Source organism: Podospora pseudocomata (genome assembly GCF_035222375.1).
Source record: "Podospora pseudocomata strain CBS 415.72m chromosome 1 map unlocalized CBS415.72m_1, whole genome shotgun sequence".
In the NCBI taxonomy this organism is placed as follows: Eukaryota; Fungi; Ascomycota; class Sordariomycetes; order Sordariales; family Podosporaceae; genus Podospora; species Podospora pseudocomata.
Genome location: NW_026946363.1, coordinates 7712974 through 7727524, shown reverse-complemented (window position 1 = coordinate 7727524; position 14551 = coordinate 7712974). Strand labels below are relative to the sequence as shown.

The following is a 14551-nucleotide window of genomic DNA, read 5'->3' as shown; positions in this document are numbered from 1 at the left end:
CATTGGCTGCCCAGTCCCAGCCGAGAAAAAGGGGACGTCATGGCCCCTCCAACCCCTCCCCATCAACGATAAGGGATAAGGCCAACTACCGGCAGGAACGACTCCAGACGGGGAGACACCACAACTGTCATGATGGCAGCGAATTTCTTAGCGCAAACTTTAGTTCATCTCTGCCATCATCGCCGCCTCAACAAAGAGAATACATCAACATGACGTTCGTTTTCGGAGCTTGCACCGCTACCACACCGGGCCTCTCTCCTCCAGCTACTTGAGATGAACCTCTGGCAATTATCTCCCTGGACAATGCCGCCAAGACCCAAAGAAACACCTTTGCCATGACTCAAGGAAACGGAGATCCCAAAATGTCTTCATCCATTCCCAACCCCCCGATCGGCACTCGGTCTCGTCGTCCCAACGGCGCGCTTGAGGACTTCCTGGACAACAATCCGGATCTCGAGCTGGGAGGCTCCAAAGGCTTCATCACCGAGCGTGCTCACCACCAGAAAATCTTTGGTATTCACAATCTGAAGAAGGGCGTAAATGCCATCGGCAGTGTCGAGTTTACGGCGATCCGGGGCCCGCACGGCACGATTCCCATCCGGATTCTGTATCCCGAGTCAGCCGAAGACTGGAGAGACAGAGGCGAGGCAGGTGCACTAATCTATTGCCATGGGGGTGGATACACCGTAGGAAGCGTGGATGAGTTCGAAAATGGTTTGAGGTTGGTGGCAGAGAGGTCTGGCTGCCAGGTCTATTGTTTCGACTATCGCCCTGCCCCCGAGTTTCGATATCCTGTTCAACTGGATGAGTATGACGCTGTGATCGACTGGGTTCAGAGCGAGGAGGGCAGGAATCGAGGCGTGCGTGCCGATCGTGTTGCTGGCGGCGGTGACTCATCTGGAGGCAACCTGACTGCTGCAGTTTGTTTACGGCGCCGAGACAAGGGCAAGAAACCCCTCTGTGCCCAGATTCTGGTCTACCCGACGGCTCGCCTTCCATTTGACACCCTGGCAGCAAAGGAGAATAGCTCGGGCTATTACTTGCACACCAATGGTATCTTCAGCTTTGCGGCGCACTATATGCCAAGACCATCAAAGGCGAATGGTGAGCTGCTTTGTGATTTCAGTGTATTCCCGACTTCGATGTCAGCTGACACAACGCAGGTCCTTCACCACTGGATGCATACATATCTCCCGGCTACCAACCTGCAAAAGATTTGGCAAACCAGCCCAAGGCGGCTGTTATCACAAACGGATTTGATCCCTTGAGAGACGTGGGCATCGAATATGCCAGCAAACTGAAGGAAGCAGGTGTCGATGTCAAGTGGGTTCATCATGAAGACCTAATTCACGGGTGGCTTCAAATGACGCCGTGGTGTCACGCTGCTGGTGATGCAACTCGAGAACTGGGGAAGCTTGTGGGAGCGATCGTTTACGGCTATGAAAAGGAATGATCCCGCTCGAAACAGGGCAACTCTGTCATGGTGTCATTGATTCTGCACTGTATGCTCTACCTACCTACACGTTTGATATAACCGTATATGTGCCGTCCATGATTCTATCCATCGCCCAAGCTCATGATGTAGGGTTTAAATCGTATCTACACCAAGGTATCCTCCCGACTTGACAGACCATCCCAATTTGAGTTATACTCTGTGGGTACAGGTAAGGGTGAATCAAAATCCGACCCCTTAACCGCTGAAGCTGGCGACAGTGCCCCGTTTATGCTGCTACCCATATCAGCGCCGAGACCATGATTCGTAATTTGACCTGCCAGTTGTCCATGAGTATTTCGAACACATCCTAGATCAGGATCACCCTTTGTCAAACTCGGGTCCATAGTTCCCTCCCCCTCAGCTAGGAACCGCCGTCCATCTACATTCAAGACCAAATATTTCTTTATCGGATCACCCTTCTCATCAGATGATGCTCTTGTATACTCCCCCATAACCTTCATGCTATCCACATCCGAGTGTATACCGGTACATAGCCACCTGTTGATGGGATCTATTCGACCTCCCTCATCCCGAGCCGCCTCCTCCAGCGATACCAAACCAGCCACAGACACAAAGACTTTGGCATCCCATGCTCCTGTCCGCCAAGACATTTTTCTGAAAGCCTCGAGCGCCTGCCACCTCAGGGTCCGACTAGTTCGGCACTTTGTCGCAATCAATATCAGGGGACCGGTGACGTTTCCACCGGAGAGTATAAATCCGTTCGTGGTCATGGGCTCTTGATCCTCAGAGAATTCGAGGGCTATGTTGAGCAGCTGGCCGAAATCGGGCTCGCAGTTGTCCAAAGCTGTGCCTGCTGGATCCAGGCACCAAGCGAGGCAGATGAGGTCTGTGTAGCATTGCAGAAGGAGCAGTAACATTATCTTTCTAGTTCGAACGTCTTCAGGGCTAACCGCTGCTTTGTAATCAGATAGCACTTGCTGCCATTGGCGAGATGAGTTCCAAAGTTGTGCTTGTTCTGCCCAGAGGGAGTGTCTCTCGTTTGTTGGAAGGGGTTGTCCAGCAAAGGTACGCTGCATAGCCTGCGAGATAAATAACAAGCACCGTGTGTGAAAATTGCCCCAAAGAAAAGTACACTTCACTGCGCTAGTTTTCCCAAAGACCGGGAGGTCGTTACATTCAAGAGAAGAGCTGGGGATTGTGTAATGGGGTGGCGGGCTGGGACGCAGGTTGGACGTTCCACTCAAAAAAGGGAGGATGTACTCCATATCTTGCGTGTCTTCATCTTCGCGGTTGACATAGTTGGTAGGCCCGGTGTTCCGGCGTGCTGCGTCCCTAAGGCTTGTTATCGAGTCTCGAAGTAGTCGGATGCCGCTTGTCATAAGTCCATCGGCGGCTTCTACGTCACCCTGAAGAAGTTCGTAGCCGACGAGAAGCAACGTGATGACAAGAAGGTTTCGAGAGGACATGGTATTTCCATCGTCCCGTATTCGTTGTAAACACAGCGATATTGCCTGGTTTTGGTGGCGGATGGCCGCCTGGTAGTGGGGATTGTATATATGGTGCCAACGAACATGAGAGTTTGGAGGGGACGGTGGCGAGCCAGACGATTGTCGAGCAAGTGATCTATCAAGCCTAGCTTCAACAAAGAGAGCCTGAGAAAGCGCGCCAATGGCAAATATGGCGTGGTTGACACAACTGTCCCGAATACCCTCGCAAAGCACAACCCGGGACCAAAAGTCGGCGTGGAGATAGCCAGCAAGATCGTTGACAAGGGTATACCGGAAGAAGTCATGGTAGATTATGTCTTTTTCGGGGCAGAAAGGCGTTACACGTGCGGGACGTATCATCTGTAACGGCCGCGGGCCTCCTTGAATAGTTGCGGACTTGCTAGACGACTTTCTTGCTGCTTTTTGATCCGTCGTGGCGAGATAGCCATGGCACTCCATGCGTGCTTTTTCACAGCGGGAACACGTCGGCTTGCGCTCATCGCACTTGACGTGTCGATTCTTGCAAGTGATGCAGCCGGTACGGACCTTGGGGGTACTGGCACGCCTTTGGTTGGACGGGGGAGAGACGACCGTGTGTGGGCCAGGTGTGTGGGAGGGTGATGCCGATGGTGCCATTGTATGAAGCGGTCATACAAGCTCCCATAGGGTCAGGATTTATAGCGCGACTGCATATAGAACCTATCAGACACTATTCCCATCCCTGGCTTTGAAGCGGCTGAAACAAGCTGAGTTTTGACGATGAAAGGTTGGCAGATGACCTCGGGAAGGAGCTCATGTGGACTGGGACTGTTGATGAGCGATTGGAGGGCCTCTCGAGAAAGAAGGCCCGCGCCCGCAAAGTTTATATCCCATTGTTATTCACCACCTTTGAACCCAACTTCGCCCTGTCGGTTCCGCTGGAATAAAGAAACGGCCCCCAACTCGCTCGTGATGCCAATTTTGATGAAGCTTGTCGATGACATGGAAGGCACACCAGCGTCTTCTGCTTGGCAGATGGCCCGTGCAAGTGGGATGCTTGACTTGCTCCGCCTCCCTCCGCGCTCCACTGCTCGTAAACATGTCGCCAATCAGCATGAGCAATGCCCCTGAAGACGACTGAGCTGGTCTGAGCCTTGGACGCGTGGAGAACCAATCTCTGCCCCGCCTGACAAGCTTTGTCAATACGTGAGTGCGGAGAAATGGAATGGCACACTATCCGGCAGGCAGGAACACAGTACTGTAGGGTATATTCTAACCACAAACATGGCACAGGCACAGAGAAACGGTCAACAAAACCACAAGGCCTCCCAAGGTTTCTAGCAACTAAATTTACCTGAAAAGAAGATTCACTGACTGGCGTGGATCGACAAGGCACTATGAGCAGTCTGTTCGACGACCCGCACTTGCGAACCCTGTGCGAACTCGGCCCGTTATCCCCATTGTACACCAGGCATCGAGCTTCCTGTGCCATAAACCTGCACCAAGCAGAATACAATTGGTTTAATAAGGGTGCAGTGCAGAGCATGAAAGCTCTGTGGCTTGAGATGATTGGGGGTGGCCTGGAGAATTCACACGTGGGATTTGCAGCAACCCGGGCCGGTCCAGGTGCCCTGTAGGGCGATGAGCGTGACCGGCTTTGGCTGCGCCATTGCCGAGATGTGGGTGGCAGGCGGTTGTGATGGAACCTTATTTATCTGTGAGAAAACAAATTCTTCAATTATATAAGTCGACAGCAGCTCAGCGGCAAAGTTGTCGCGCAGCTGAAAGCCACAACCGCGAAGCTCGCCCACCTCGGCTAACTCAGGCAGTGTTTTATGGGCCGCAAAACCAATCAGATCGCGAACCAGACACCCGGTGCCTCGTGTAGGAATACCATCTCATCTCACGAAAACATAGGTGAAACAGCATTATCGGCAGCGACCCATGAAAATTGAAATCCCAGACCATGCAATCCTAGTTGACTTCTCCATTTCCTGGATGCTATGGCATAATATTCTCATGCCGGGCCGAGAACCCTGCGCCACATGCAGACTACACCCTGCCACCGTCATCAACCAGTTCGTCTACCTACCGAGACAAAAGATATTGATGTTGTAGCTTGTCGGGTTGTCTTAGATCCCAGGGACTGAACTCAAGAGTTTGTCAAAGTACACCGTAACACTAGGTAGCTAACCACCCCGAGCCTAGATTCTGTCGGGTTTAGAACTCAGACAGCTGATATGAGGCATGGGATTAACTGTTATGATAAGAAAGACATCCAAAGCAACGTACCATACCCATGTATAAAATCTACTCAACGAGCATGCAACCTATCTACCAAACTCAGCAGCGTCCTGCTTGCCTGAACTGAGTCTAACCATTAAAGTCCACCCTGTTGATCTGCTCCACTGAGCCCTGGTTTTGCAACCTGCATCGATTCCTGCTCCGCGGACTAACCAGGTAATCGGTATTGAGAAAAGACAATCGCTAGCCAATACCTTAGGTACTCAACTAACCATAACAGCCAGCTTCTCAAAAGCCCCCGTGATTCCCCGAACCTAGTACGCACCAATAACTACCTTCTATTAAGTAGCGGTAATCCTTCTCCACAAATCCTGCTAAAGCGACACCAACGAAACTACCTATTTGGGAGCTCTCGCAACCTAGAAGACTGTAGTCATAATCTTAGAGTAAACACATGAACAATAGAACTCGTTCTTGTAATGTCACCTACCAAATTCTTCTTTACGAGCTCCGACTGACATCGTGCAGGCATTTAGAACTTTCAGTCACACAGGTACGTCATAAATTAAGTGTCCATAGTGTAGCTTTGAGGCACAAACAGATATTCTCCATACGGCACGTGTATTGACAAGAGATTCGCCGAAGAGAGACCGGCTGGCATGTCATCCGAATCTGCCTGACCTGAGAAATGCATACCCACAAGAGATGCTATCAACACTTTGACCTATCCAAATAAAGTGCAAGCGTACTTATCCGCTAGAAAGAACAAAAAGATGCTTTTCCTTGTACAGGCCTGCAATTGAGTGCAGATGAAGTATGCAAATAATCATGCCTGTTGATGGGTAAGGAAGACAAGACAACCTTGGAAGCCAAAAACAAATGTACGGCGGTGGCCTAGTAAAGTCACTGCCCGCGAAAGAGAGGCCAAAAAGGCAGGGAAATCGGTTGACAAATTGATATTTCAGTGTTGTTGTTAGTTGTTTGTGGGTCTGGTGAAAAATAGGCCCTTTGTAGGTGCCCCCACAACAAATCAACGACCCAGATCCCCTTCTAACAAACAAGTGAACTTTGCATCCACCCTCGCCTCCAACAAATCTTTAGCCGTTTTCATGATGACGCCATCATGCCTGTCTCGCCTTCATCAACTCTTCTCGCAACCTTGCGAGTGCCTCCATGACTGTTGCCTCCCGTATTCTTTCTCTTGTCCCTGGAAAGTTGAACGGACCAAACGCCTTGCTACCAGTGGGGCTGGCAATGCCGATGTAGACCGTCCCGACTGCCTTCCCATCTTGCTTATCAGGTCCAGCAACGCCAGTAGTGCCAACTCCCCACGTCGTGGGAGGAGCGTCGTCATGTGTCGTTATCCTGCGCGCACCTTCTGCCATTTGAGAAGCAACCTCCTCATGAATGACTCCCTCTTTAGCGATTAGAGTTGCGTCGACATTCAAGAGTGTTTGCTTGAGGGGTGTGGCATAAGAGACGACGCCTCCAAGGAAGGCAGCGCTGGCTCCTGGGACAGAAGTGAGGGCGACCATGACACCCCCTGCTGTGAGAGACTCGGCAACCCCAACAGTGGCGTTCGAGGATTTAAGAAGCTGTATCACATCTGCTGCGATGTCGAGCAGAGTTTCTGTGTTACGGGCCAGAAAGGCCGACATCTTTTCTTCGTTTGGACTGTTTCAGGTATCCCCCTTTGTAGTATTTTGATCGGAATGAAGTGAGGACTGGCGAAAAGTTAAAAAAACAAAATGATTTGACTTGGGGGTTTTTAACCTGCAGGTAGCTAGGTAGGTATCCAACGGCGGTGAGTCACTCAACTCTAGGTAACTTTCCAGAGTTTATCTAGCAACTTTGGTGGCGTCACTGGTGCCTTGAACCTTTTCTCCCTGTGAGCCAAGTGCTGACTCGAATCCCACCGAATGGTCAAAATTCTAACCACGGAATCATGACCATTCTCAGAGAAGAGAGCGTCTAATGTGAGGTACCAAGACCCTAGTGTACCTGTCATTTTCAACTTCAAGAGCGAAGCCCAGAGTAAGCCCTAGACTAGATGTTTTAGTCCACATGACTCAGGTAGCCACATCACAGCTCTTACAACATCTGATTCAGCTTGCCTGCTTTCTTTCTGACCGCAGTTGCTGGTTGGGCGGTGAGATTTTAGGTCCAGGACTTCATACTCACTTGGCCACCTATCACGCGAGGTTGTCCTATATCAGCTTCATAAAGGTAGCCCGTAACCGGCTACCCAGGATAAGGCTGCCGGAGTAAGCGTGCATCTAATCAAAGCCTTATGATATAAGGCTACCAAACCGAACCACTTCCAAGTTAAATAGGCATGGCTACAACAACTGTCCGGAGATTTCAGTCGGGTGCAGTAACAACCTAAACGAGTCATCTCATTTCTTGAATAAAATGTATTGTTACAGTCAGGATAGATAGACAGGTACAAGCAACATAGTTAATTGATTGTCTCGGCCATCAAGCATGGTTCTTACACCTTGCATCGAATTACGTACCTTCCTACATTACGGTCCGTGATCATCTTCAATGGAATTCTTGTGTCGATGTGTAACTCAGAGAGGACTCCGATAGGGATTAGGGCTGTAGAAATCTTCTGAAATACCATGCATTTGTCAATATCAACACATGCAAGTGGCAGTTCGTCATACCGAGACAATCCTGATGCTGAGACCTTCTCTTCACATCCCATACAACAGCAAACACTTTAGTTAAAGGCAAGGATGCAAATTCCAAATTATTTTCCCGCTTGATTGGCAGCGGCAGGCTCATTATGACCACGTTGTGTCCATCTGCAAAGCGGACGGGAGCGCTAATGAAGGTATTTCCCCACAACAGGTACATGACCGATTACCCGGATTCAGGGTGACTCGATGTGCTAAGAACGAAACAACGGAAATTTAGCTGCAGCGGTTAAATAGTCAAAAGATGAGCCTCAACCCACGGAGTTGGGAGCCGAAGTGCTCGTCTCAATCGACATCTTGGTAGTCACGTCGGCAGATAAAGTTCGGCAAATAAAAAGAAAAGAGAAAACACAGGTTTTGTGTTTGAGCAGTTGTCGGTCCTGAGAAGAAGAGCTCCGTGCTTAAAATGGAAGTTGGGCTTGACGACTGGAGCTAACCTAGCCGAGCCACGGAGGTATAGTTGGGGTCGTATCGACCTAGTTGGATTGGCAACAGAAATTTGACACAGGCAATGCCTGACAAATGAAGAGAATAAAAGATTGACCAGGAAACATATGAACTGACCTGTACTTGACATGTACTTGACAAGATAGGAATATCTAGGTACACTGGAATCCCAACTAGTACGGCAGCGTCAGGACTTATACTCCCCGTTTTGAATATAACTGAATGTGTGTGCTTGATTGTGGCTTGCTGTCGCCACAGTCCCACTTCAACGCATGTCGAGAGCTCTTATACGCGCGGCTAACTTCGCATGATCTTGAACATTGCCCATGATCTTGGCGCGCTGGACTTTTCTGATCTGTCTGGCTGTGAAAAGCTCGGGAGAGTGATCCGATTTAGTCATTGGATCTGGGGAGCATCTTAGGCGAGCCTCAATTGGGCTTCCCCCATGTCTAGGGAAACGCACCGTTGCAACGGATATCCGTTGCCTGGTATTCCTTCCCTGGTCAGTGTTGCATTTTTGCATTGTTCAAGCAAAACAACCAAGCCACCTAAAATCGGTAGTTGGTGCTGAGTCGTTATTGGTGCGCATCTTGTTGTCAAGGCTCGGAATGACTTCACATGAATAGGACACTGACTTGAATCATGGCTATTTCCATCATGTACTCAATAGCCCAAGAACAAAGTAGCGGGGAGATGTAACCGGAGATTCACTCCATGTTGCATTTTCACGGATGTCTTCCGAAATATTTCCCTAAGGCGATTGTCTCAATCCCTAACACGACTCACCAGGTAGGTAGGTACTGTCGAGCTGGGTATATAAGATGGGCAGCTGCTTTCCCACATCGGTTGACAAGGGAGTTAGTGCCAGCAACAACCTCAGCGACGTCTAGCCATCATGCAGTTCTCAACTATTGCGCTTTTGGCGCTTTCCTGTGTCGCTCCGGTCTTGGGCGCACGCTCTCCTGGTTGTGGCAAGACACCAACCATTCGCAATGGTCAATACACAACAACCGTGAACGGCAAACAAAGAGAATATATTGTCCGCCTCCCTGACAACTATGACCGCAACTTTGCGTACCGCCTTGTCTTTACCTTCCATGCTCTTGGAGGAAACGCTCAACAGATCGCCAACGGAGGGGGCGGTACCCTTGCCTGGTATGGTCTTCCCCCCTTGATGACAGGCAACAACAGTGCCATCTTCATCTCGCCCAACGGTCTCAACCAAGGTTGGGCCAACACCGGTGGCGAAGATATCACTTTTGTCGACAATATGGTGCGCACTATCGAGAACGATCTCTGCGTTGAGCAGTCTCTGCGCTTCGCCACCGGCTTCAGCTACGGTGGTGCCATGTCCTACTCTTGGGCCTGCTCTCGTCCTGACCAGGTCCGAGCCATCTCGGTTCTTTCCAGCGCTGTTCTCAGTGGCTGCAACGGAGGCACTCAGCCTGTGGCCTACTACCACCAGCACGGTACCCGCGACTCGGTCCTGAGCATCTCCATGGGCCGCCAAATGCGTGACCGATTTGTCCAAAACAACGGCTGCACCCCTCTCAATCCCGAGCCTCAGCCCAACGGAGGCCGCTCCACCAAGACCGAGTACCGCAACTGTCTCCCTGGCAAGCCCGTTACCTGGGTTATTTTTGACGGAGACCATAACCCGTCTCAGCAAGACCAGGGAAGCAACACCCCCTTCGCCCCTGGCAACACATGGGAGTTCTGGAGACAGTTCCAGGCCGATGGGAGCAGCAACCCCAGCCCCGAACCTACCTCCAATCCCGGCAATCCCCAGACCACCTTGATTACCACCTCTCGCGCTCCTGAGCCTACAACCGGACCGGCGCCAGGCCCTACTGCTCCTCGCTGGGGACAGTGCGGTGGGCAAGGGTGGAACGGTCCCACCGTCTGTGTCTCGGGAACCACTTGCACAAAGCTGAACGATTACTATCACCAATGCCTTTAGACGTCGGTGCCCCGAAGATGTGCAGGTAAAAGCAGGGCTGGGGAGCAGACTGGAGGACGAAGAAGAAGACGGGACGGTAAATAGGCTGTTTCAGTTTGTACATACATTATGAACAAGGTGTTTATTCCCATATGCAAAAGCCTTCCAACCCACTGCGGACCTGCTGTTCCCCCTAATTATTGAGCCTTTTGAAGGTTCGCATCTCGTTGAAGACTTGAGGATTGACGACTCCCTGAGACCATGGAAAGCTAAGGTACTTCGGACTGATCCGAAAGCACAATGCACGTCGTGGTGAGGAAAAACCCATGGCGCAAGAGTAAACGACCTTTTAGACTCCAGATATGAAATTCTTGGGTTTCTCTGCAGAAAGGGGACAAATGGGTAGCGTTGATGATGAGGGTTAGGGTAAAGCTTTGCACGATGACTCAGCCTGGCAGCCCCCCTGTAAGGTCAAGCTCAAAGTGGACACAGAGGACGGAACCAAAAGTCTGGGGAAGCTTTCAGCGGCGACATCCGCCTTTGACGGGTTCAGGCCGTCTTGCAATCGACTGTGTGCCCTTCGCCAATATCGAAAGAGACTGCGCAAAATGTCCCTGCGATAGTTGGCATTGGGTCATTGACGATACAAAGCTACAGATTTACAGCCATGATACTGCGACCGTGGCTTCGACTGCCACTGCTGGCTTTGACAGCTTCCTTTTTCGGCCATGTTGCCATTGCTTCCAGCGCAAGCCACCACGAACTCTCGCTGCCATCTTACCACTATGGCGCTCCCATTCGGGTTGAGTGTATGAATCGCAGCTCGTACGCTTGTTTTCTTCTTCGTCCTGTCCCAAAATCCCATCGTTGCATACACTGACCTGCGAGTCGCAAACCACCAGAGAAACGGGCGAACACGTATCCCTCCCCGACTCCCCAACCCACGAAATCCAATGGATCCCTTTCCCGATCTGCAACGAGACGTCCTCACCGCTAGAATTCCGGTACGGAATCGAAGAAGAAAAAAATTGCACAATCCCCATGATTTCTGACCCCTTCTTCCATCTCCTCGAGTTTTACGTGCACGCCGATGCACCCCTCGCCTGCCGACTGCCCGCCCGGCCCCCGCCGCATATCGAAGTCGTAGGCCAGCGACAGCCCGAGCAAGAATACATCCCTCTGGTTTTTGCGCTCGCGGGGACGCTGCAGCTGAGCCACATGCACATATCTACCCACATGAATGTTTTGCTGCACAGCACACCCAAGCAACATGTCCATCCGCACGACAGCGGTGTTCTGGATTCTGCAACAGCATACTCGACGAGCCCCTTGACACATATGGAAGGCGGGGACACTGTGAGACTGGTCATTGGAGACCCGCTGCCTTTCAAGTTCAGCGTCAGGTGGTTCCCTACTCCTGCCCTGCCAAAAACTGAGGGAAGAGTCGAGTGGCAGGGGATGGGAGGGCATATATATGCTTCCACAGTGTTTTATTCACTGTTGTCCTTCGGGGCCGGAGTTGTCGTGGCAGGTGCGTACTTCTTTGGAGTCATAATGCCAAAGCGGTTGAAGGGGAGAACGCTGGGAGGCGCGACACCGTTAGGATACGGCGTTGGAGTCGGGAATGGATGGGGTTACTCTGGTGCAGGTCAGAAGAGAGCTATTGACTGAGAGGTTGTTTGGAATTGACTGTGTATCACCAGACGGGAATTGGAGTGGACGGTGGGAGTTGGGCGCTTGGGGGTTCATGACATTACAATGTTATTTATATAAATGCAACGGTGGGACTGTGGAAAACGTGTTTTCCAGCTACTCTATCTCATTGTTTATATTTCTGCTGCATCAGAGGTAGCTACATACGGATGTGAGAGAACACTCGTATTTATATCTTACATCTATCTACCTTAGGTACCTTATGCTAGGCATCATTTGCATATATTTGGAGCGTTTGCAAAGCTTGGAAGTTGCTCACAAAAAATTGATCCATATGCAGCCCACGGATGCTTTCCCTCTCCCTCCTTTCTATTTAACCTTGCCTGGTCTATACTCAGACATCACACAGCCTTGGGTTCTCAATACCACGACTTCCGGCCCAAACGTTTGCCCAATTACCTTCGACGATGTCGCCAAGGCGATGGGTTGCCCCAAGCCAATCTCTCACTCGGCCTTCTTCGATTCTGCCGCCGCATCCGCCGCCTTGAACCGGGATAGAATGCGTGAACCCATGTCAAACGCCCCGAGGAGAGCTGCGATGTTGTGAGCAAGCATGTCACAACCTTCATGCAAAAAGATCCTTAAAACACTTACGGATGAACACAAACGGCGCATAGTACGCTGATCTCAGCGTCCACAGCTGACTCTCGTCCGCCCAGATAGTCTTGTCCCAATAAAATGTATCGTGAATGCAGACCGCTGTGGTGAGTGCATTGTAAAGCGCATACACAAAGAAGAGTAGCTCGTCGGGGCCGCTCGTTCCCTTCTGCCTGATCCCCATCTTGTACATGGCGTAGATCATGACGGGAAGAAGAAAAAAGAACTCGAGGTGTATAAAAAGCCCCATCCAGCTGTCATGACCGGAGGCTGTTTCGGGCGACCATTGTACAATGGGGTCGTTGAACTTGGCGATGTAGTCTTGTTTGGCTTTGTAGGCGAAGTGCAGAGGCGCGTCGGCTGGGACGAGGAGAGAGGATGGGTAGATGACCTCTTGGAGGTCGATTACTGTTGAAAGTTTCTTGAGCACAGTATCAATGACAGAACCGGGGTATCGATCTTGACTTACAGACAGTGATGGGAAACACGATGTAAAACCACACTAGCCAGACGTTATTTCGCCATGTCGTATTCTCGACTGCCATTTTGACGAGGGCTTTCCAAAGACTGAGTTTACAAGATGGCGCGAAGACAGCAAAAGTAGAAATAGAAAGTTGACATTGACATGGTTAATTATCCTCCGAGTCTTATTCCTTTTCGCGCCCAACAGACACGTCCGACTGAACCCCTGCCGTCCTGCAGATTGGAGCAATTGGGGGTTCGTGCGGGGATGTTGATGCGGAGAACAACCCGGCAAGTGCTTCTTGGCGTGCATTGCGCGGTGTAACGCTGCGGCGCAGTGGAAGAAAATTATCTTCCAAGTCAACCTAGCAGCAGGACCGTTTCTCGTCTTGGATGGAAAGTTCTTGAAGCCACTTCAAGAAATTAGAAGGTGAGATGGCCGAGCGGTCTAAGGCGCCACGTTAAGGTATTCCTTAATCAATATCTCTTAGCAGATTCCGTGGTCCGAAAGGGCGTGGGTTCGAATCCCACTCTCATCATTCACTTTTGGCTTTTACAAGATTTTTATTCCCAATATCAACTAACAGCTCCCCTCCCAGACTTTATACTAAGGAGTTCATATGCTAATGAAACGCTGGGTCCTCTCCTTGACTCTTCTCAGCCACCTTTTTGGCCCCGCTTCGAAGTTTGAGGCTGTCTCCTCCGATGAGGGATGATCAGGTTGCTGATGAGTAGGTTCCATGTCCACGCTCTCCATGCTTTCTGTGAACCTGCTAGCAACCTGTTTCGTTGTTTTGTTGAGGGTTTCCCAGTATTCCAACAGCTTGTCAGATTCGGCATTTGCTACATTTCCGTGGATACCTGTCATACCAAATTGAAACGGTCGGCGAGCCAGAGGATACACTGGGTCGTGGGCAAAGCGCACGTACTCCTCCCCAGCGGCCTCTTCAAATATTCTCTTGACCTTCTTGTCTTCCTCGGTGATAGGGTCAAAGGTGAGGTCGATATGCCAGTCCTCACACTCTTCGTCTGCTGCTTCCTCGCGCAACTTGCTGTTCCACATACGCGGGGGGTTCACAGATCATAAAGGCAGGCGCAAATAGAGCCGAGTCCCAGTCAAGAATCCCTTCTATCTTGGGTTCATATGTGGATGGGTTGACCGAGATCATTATGTTGAGCGGGAAAAGGTCACAGTGGCAGAAGGTGTGAGGAATGTCATTGAGGTGGTCTGCTTCTCCCATATCGGTAGCCACTCGTGCCAAAACCTCCATTTTATCGTAGGTATGCTCTGGATCTTTTTCCAAATTTAACGCTTTTCTGTAATAGCATAGTCGTGGAAGTAGAGAGCGGGCGGTGTCCTCTGGGGGAGACGAACTATCGAGGCGGCGGACTTCGGGCGGGTCGCCAATAGCTGTTTGTAGAGGCGCGATGAAGACATTTTTTGAGCCAGATAAATCCAGCACGAGCTGGCCAGGCTTCTTGTTGAGGATCGAAAGCATCTGGTTGACGACCTTCCCAAGCTTGT

General features: G+C 50.8%; 7 protein-coding genes and 1 non-coding gene across 8 annotated transcripts; 3 read left to right on the top strand and 5 right to left on the bottom strand.

Annotated features, from left to right (window-relative positions):
- Positions 1-9: 9 nt before the first annotated feature.
- Positions 10-1564, top strand: QC762_124540 (uncharacterized protein). The gene is made up of 2 exons (XM_062886871.1): positions 10-1104; positions 1164-1564. Exons 1-2 carry the CDS (start codon positions 336-338, stop codon positions 1451-1453), a joined length of 1059 nt encoding a protein of 352 aa, XP_062750032.1. The 5' UTR covers positions 10-335; the 3' UTR covers positions 1454-1564.
- A 35-nt stretch (positions 1565-1599) lies between these two features.
- On the bottom strand, positions 1600-3579 carry QC762_124530 (uncharacterized protein; the record flags this gene model as incomplete). Its single annotated transcript, XM_062886870.1, has 1 exon — positions 1600-3579. One exon carries the CDS (start codon positions 3577-3579, stop codon positions 1600-1602), a length of 1980 nt encoding a protein of 659 aa, XP_062750031.1.
- Positions 3580-6287: 2708 nt separating this feature from the next.
- Positions 6288-6824, bottom strand: QC762_124520 (uncharacterized protein; the record flags this gene model as incomplete). The annotated part of the gene is made up of 1 exon (XM_062886869.1): positions 6288-6824. One exon carries the CDS (start codon positions 6822-6824, stop codon positions 6288-6290), a length of 537 nt encoding a protein of 178 aa, XP_062750030.1.
- Positions 6825-9210: 2386 nt separating this feature from the next.
- On the top strand, positions 9211-10275 carry QC762_124510 (uncharacterized protein; the record flags this gene model as incomplete). Its single annotated transcript, XM_062886868.1, has 1 exon — positions 9211-10275. One exon carries the CDS (start codon positions 9211-9213, stop codon positions 10273-10275), a length of 1065 nt encoding a protein of 354 aa, XP_062750029.1.
- Positions 10276-10756: 481 nt separating this feature from the next.
- Positions 10757-12252, top strand: QC762_124500 (uncharacterized protein). The gene is made up of 2 exons (XM_062886867.1): positions 10757-11079; positions 11157-12252. The coding sequence occupies exons 1-2, from the start codon at positions 10922-10924 to the stop codon at positions 11923-11925; spliced, it is 927 nt and encodes a 308-aa protein (XP_062750028.1). The 5' UTR covers positions 10757-10921; the 3' UTR covers positions 11926-12252.
- QC762_124490 (uncharacterized protein) lies at positions 12054-13284 on the bottom strand. The gene is made up of 3 exons (XM_062886866.1): positions 13034-13284; positions 12562-12972; positions 12054-12500 (listed from the first exon to the last, which is right to left on the bottom strand). Exons 1-3 carry the CDS (start codon positions 13107-13109, stop codon positions 12412-12414), a joined length of 576 nt encoding a protein of 191 aa, XP_062750027.1. The 5' UTR covers positions 13110-13284; the 3' UTR covers positions 12054-12411.
- Positions 13285-13455: 171 nt separating this feature from the next.
- QC762_0025380 lies at positions 13456-13565 on the bottom strand. Its single transcript has one exon. It is a non-coding gene; the product is annotated as a tRNA-Leu (tRNA).
- A 77-nt stretch (positions 13566-13642) lies between these two features.
- On the bottom strand, positions 13643-14089 carry QC762_124487 (uncharacterized protein; the record flags this gene model as incomplete). The annotated part of the gene is made up of 1 exon (XM_062886865.1): positions 13643-14089. The coding sequence occupies one exon, from the start codon at positions 14087-14089 to the stop codon at positions 13643-13645; it is 447 nt and encodes a 148-aa protein (XP_062750026.1).
- Positions 14090-14551: the final 462 nt, after the last annotated feature.